General features: G+C 35.8%; 1 protein-coding gene across 3 annotated transcripts in view; it reads left to right on the top strand.

Moving 5' to 3' along the window:
- CBFB (core-binding factor subunit beta) overlaps positions 1-4,487 on the top strand; it is a 53,261-nt gene extending 48,774 nt beyond the window's left edge. For all 3 annotated transcript variants that reach the window (XM_081806481.1, XM_006741504.3, XM_006741505.3), the window contains one exon: positions 2,215-4,487. In XM_081806481.1, the coding sequence (XP_081662607.1) occupies positions 2,215-2,283 (69 nt within the window). In that variant the 3' untranslated portion in view covers positions 2,284-4,487. The remainder of the gene's footprint in view (positions 1-2,214) is intronic.
- The last annotated feature ends 1,107 nt before the right edge of the window (positions 4,488-5,594 follow it).

Here is a 5,594-nt window from a genome sequence, read left to right as displayed (position 1 = left end):
AGCCAAAGGCAGACGTTTAACGACTGAGCCACACAGGCGCCCCAAGAATGCTTTTTCTGTAACAACTGGGTCAGATCTTAAGTACTGAAACCAGAATATTTCGATCTTTGGTTAGATTTGTTTCCGGGGGCGCCTGGGTGGCTCAGACGGTTAAGCGTCTGCCTTTGGCTCAGGTCATGATCCCAGGGTCCTGGGATCGAGTCCCGCATCGGGCTCCCTGCTAGGCGGGGAGCCTGCTTCTCTCCCTCTGCCTCTGCCTCTCTCTCTCTCTTTGACTTTCATGAATAAATAAATAAAAAAAAATTAAAAAAAAAAAAAAGATTTGTTTCCGAAAACTGATATAGACAATGAAGAATCACTTGGTGATTATAATACATGATTCCATTTAGCTTAAGATTGCACAGGTGATTTCATGGTGGTCTCAATTACTGGCAGATATATATATCTATTATCAGAGGTGACTACAGACGAGATCCCGATGAAGAATGGTGGTGGCGTGGACTTAGGGTTAGGGGTGGAGGCAGTCAGAAGCGCTCAGATTCAGGACATTGTTAATGTAGAGTTGTCAGAGCCCACCACTGAGTGTGAGAGAAAGAGATGTTAGGGTGACTTCAAGCTTTTTTGCCTGAACTACTGGTAAAATGGACTCGCCATTGTCTAACATAGGAAAACCATTACTAAAAGAACCAGGATCTGTAAACGATCAGATGCTTGTGCTTGATTCCCATTTATAGTCACTAAAGAAAGCTTATGGAAGAAACACTCATTGGAATTTGTGAAAGAGACTGAGAATTAATGTTGTATGTGGACCAAAGGGGCACTTGTTTAAAGAAAAACTTTATAGTAGCAGAGAGTGTCACACAGAACCTGTTAGTTGTTAGATGTTCTCTATTAAGAAATTTGCCATCGGTAGTTTAACTGGAAATGTTTATTCTAAAGTGAACTTGAAAACCTCAGTGTCAAACCTCTTAGTCGTTAATTTTGTCATAAAAATACTTCTGGTTATGTAAGTGGATCAAGGACTGCAATTTTTTCCCCCAGTTTTGCTTTTTTTTTTTTTTTTTTAAGGTTTTTTAAGGTTTTATCTAAATTTATTTATTAAGAATTGCTCTTGGTTTTTTGGGAGGGTTTTGTTTGTTTTCTAAGAATTGCACTTGTTAAGTAACAAAAATTTGTGTTGTACTCCAGGTCTTTCTTCCCTCCATATTTATGCAATTATGCAATAAAGGTATCTGTAAAGTATAGTCATGTCCATTATTTCTACTTTGGAGAAATAGAACCTGGCCTTTAACTTTTATGTGTATAACCAAAAGCAGTTAAAATTCTGTTTGTTCTTGCTCTTAGATGGTGGCCTCCCTGAAGTGGTTCTTCTTAGTGGAAGCTCTAAGAGCATCCATTTTTGCTTTTGAGACAATACTTTATCTATAGTAATGATTTTATTACATGAGGTAGAGGTTTTTATTTAAAACTTCTGTGGCAGAGATGGCATACTGTAAGATGAAATTCACTACTACATTTTTCAATCATACCATTAGTATGCTGTGTACTTTTGTGTGACTGTAAAATAAGCAGCACCTATGTTATAGGTTGCTGACAGCGTTTTAAGATTTTATTTATTTATTTATTTATTTATTAGAGAGCACACAAGCAGAGGGAGGGGCAGGCAGAGGAAGAGAAGCAGGCTCCCCGCTGAGCAAGGAGCCCGTTGCAGGACTCGATCCCAGGACCCTGGGATCATGACCTGAGTTGAAGGCAGATACTTAACCTACTGAGCCACCCAGGCGTCCTGCTGACAGGGTTTTAATTAGTTCATTCATGGAAAGTGCTTAGAATAGTGTCCAGCATATAGTTGGTGCTCAGTAAATATCAGGTACTATTAAAAGGGAAATTTTGATTCTAAGGTGAACGGATGATGTGTTTAACCCTGTAGTCCAAGAACTATAAATGTAGATTTGTTGTTCTTTTATGCATAGTACATATTTTGATAATGCTCTTTTGAATATAATGAGATTTTTTTCTTGGTTTTTATGGAAACTTCAGCAAAATATGTAATGCCTAATTTAAATTGTTCTTTTTCCTCTTACATATGGAGATAGTGGCTGAAAATTTTTTAGTTGTAAACTGTTTTTTTTAATGCTACTTTATACTTTATTTATCTAGCACTTTGATTTTCAAAACATGTTTTGACCCCCAATTATGATTTTGTCGTTGCAGGCAAGAAGACAACAAGACCCTAGTCCTGGTTCCAATTTAGGTGGTGGCGATGACCTCAAACTTCGTTAATTAGCAGCACAGCAGATGTGCCCACCCATCTTTACATATACATTGTTTCTAGTTGGCAGAAATAATCATTAAAAGACCAGAAACTGTGATAACTGGAGGTACTGCGTTCTATTTCTCAACCTTAGGCAGTAACAAGACATCACAAACTGCCATGGTTTTGCACTATGATTATATAATACCTGCATTTCTAATTTTGTATGCATGTAGCCAGTAATTTGAATTTTTTTCTATGCAAGCTTACCTTGTTGGCATTATTTTAGTGAGTTGAAACTATCCATTTGTAAAGCTCTTTTTTTCCTCCATTTTAATTTAAAAGATTATGTCATTTAAGAACAAGTCAGGAAGTTTAAATTTCTGTCAGAGGGTTTTCCCCCTAATCAGTTGTTCTAATTATTTTTGGAATTTTACATGTGTTGGTTACACAGCTTCATTTTAGATAGACACTCGTGGTTATTTGTTTTGTTTCTGTGTTTTTATAGTTCATGGCATTTTAAAACTGCTGATGTGTTTGCATTATTTTAAACAAGCTAAAAACCTAGTAGCATAGAGCTGTCTGCCACAGCCTTTTAACACAAAGTTTACAGTTGTTAAAGTTGCAGTATCCTTTTAAATGTTGATAATCAGCTCCTTTTTCTTTTTTCCTTAAACATAAAATGTTTTCATTGGTATTAACTCTAATCTGCCCCGGATCTCTTTTACATTCTGTTCTGTAATCATGAATTTGTGTGGAGATATTCTCCACAGATGGTAATAATACTCTACTGAAATGCCTAAAGAAGTCGCAGGCTGGCTTCTGTTTTATTCAGGGATTTTTTTTTTTTTAAGTCAATCAGAAAAGGGATACTGGAGCTTTCTTCATGTATGTAACAGCATATTAAACTGGAGACAGTGATGAATCAGCTACCAAGGTAATATTGTATTAATATCATGTTTAAGATAGCTGCTTTTATGTGTATTTTATAATGCATGCTTTTGTAAAAACAATGCTGGGTGATGAAAAATTAGTCTTAGAGAGAAAATGTTCATCTGTGCAGAGGATACATTTTCTTCATTAATTACTCTGGAAAAAAAACTGACAGGTTATATATATGGTATTTTCCAAAAGGACTATTAATAGAACCTTTTGAGATGAATTAGTATGAGAATATTTTTTAAATAGGCTCACTGTCAAATTGGATGCAACTTTTTTTTTTTTAATACAAGACTGGAAAAAAGTGCTAAGTCATTTGGCACCTCCTTACAAATATTTTTCATGTCACATTCATTAAATGTTACTACATTTCTGAATTTTTGCAAAAACATATTTTATCATAATAGAATGGCATTATTTTAAAGAGTTTGAAAAACTGACATGGTCAATTCAGAAAAGAAACTGAAGTCTGAATAAGGTCATTGCATTTAAAACACACACACACACATATATATATATATACTTGACTGATGAGGGAGGTGTGACTTTCATTGTATATAGGTGTTATAATTCACAAACATATCCTGTATCTCAGAATAAAAATATTTGTTATATATTTGAAGTCATGCATGGTAAGGAGAGTGTTGAAATTGTTATAAACAATAATGCATCATAAAAGACCATGCTGATCTTGTGTAACTAAGTACTATGAATGAATTTGGTTGGTATTTAGTGTTGTGCAGCTCACGTGTTTACACACTCAGTGCCCTAACTTCCCCTGAGGGAATCGCCTTTTAAGTGGCCCTTAAAGTGGTGTTTTAAGGTTCCTTTATCACAGAGCTCCTTGGTTTTTGACTTCTGCACTTAATTTTTTTAATAACATGATGATGATGGTACATTTTTCTCTATTGCTTCTAGCTAAGGGCTTTCATTCCACCAGTAACTAAGATCAAATGTTATTAAATGTTCATATTGCCATCCTTCTGTAAATACTCAATTTTTCCTGTCATTCAGCTCAGTGCTGCTTCCGTCTGTCTTAATGCTGGCATTAAGATCATGAGCCCTTTTTCTCCAGTAGTGCAGGCTTTGAAAACTTTTATTAAGTTATTGATGCAATTTGATATTTTTCCATAATCTATATTTAAACAAAATTACATCATTGCATCATCTTTTCTAAATTCATCTCCATTAAAACTTGCCTTAAGCTACCAGATTGCTTTTGCCACCATTAGCCATACTGTATGTTTGTATGTTTCATTTACTTTCACAATAAACTTCTCTGTAGTGAAAAAAAGGTCTTGGTTCTTCATTGACATAACCCAACAATTTCTGTTCTGGTGCTCATTATGATACGAAAATTGACTTTTTTGTTTCCAAAATGTTCTTTCATTTTTTTTTTTTTAACCTTAAAAAAACAACAACAGTGGCATCTAGTGGTCATTTCTGCTGATTCCAAAGAAAACCTTTAATGTAAATATCACAATATCAAACGTACTTAGGACTTGGGCTCCTGGGTGGCACAGTAGGTTGAGCGTCTGACTCTTGGTTTCAGCTCAGGTAGTGATCTCAGGGTTGTAATCAAGCCCTGCGCCAGACCCTGTGCTCAGCACGGAGTGAGCTTGGGATTCTCTTTCCCTCTCCTTCTGCCCCTCCTGCTCATGCTTTCTCTCTCTCTCAAATAAGTAAATAAATCTTAAAAAAAAAAAAAAAAGAAAGAAAACATACTTAGGATTTTCCTTGGTATTTTTCCTATACCAGCTTTTTACTTTAGAAACATGCCTTAAGCTTGATTCATAATGAAAAATTTTACTTAATCACCACCATATTTACTGCAAATACAAATACAAATGGTGAATTGGCACCATTAAGCAAAATTCCAGAGAATAAGATTCATACTCTGAGGGTTAATTTCACAAGTTGTTTCAGCAATAGCATCATGGTTTTAGTAAGTATATCATTTCTAGAAACAGGTATTTGGATATGCTAGTTTGGGGCTGCTTGGGAAAACAAATACCTTAATTGATTTATGCTTTATTTGGCAATGGGGAGCTTTTTCAAGCTATAAGCCCTTGTATGAATTATCCATTACTGGATAACACATTGCTCCAAAGCCTAGCAGCCTAAAAAGTAAACATCATCTCAGTTTCTGTGGGTCAGGCTACAGTCATCTCAAAGCTTGACTGTGGCTGAAAGATCCCCTTCTAAGCCCACTCGATTGGTCATTGACTGGCCAGTTTTTCAGAGACCATTGGGTGAAAGCCCTTGATTTCTTGCTAGGTTTTGGAATGGAGACCCTGAGCTTCTTGCCATGTGGGTGTCTCCATAGGGCAGCTCACAGCTTGGCAGCTGGCTTTCCCTAGAGCTAGTGATTCAAGATGGAAGCCACAGTCTTTTTATTTTT

Source organism: Leptonychotes weddellii, chromosome 16 (assembly GCF_054177405.1).
Source record: "Leptonychotes weddellii isolate Sample4059 chromosome 16, ASM5417740v2, whole genome shotgun sequence".
In the NCBI taxonomy this organism is placed as follows: domain Eukaryota; kingdom Metazoa; phylum Chordata; class Mammalia; order Carnivora; family Phocidae; genus Leptonychotes; species Leptonychotes weddellii.
Note: the sequence above shows the minus strand (reverse complement) of the source record. Positions and strands in the feature narration are given on the sequence as shown.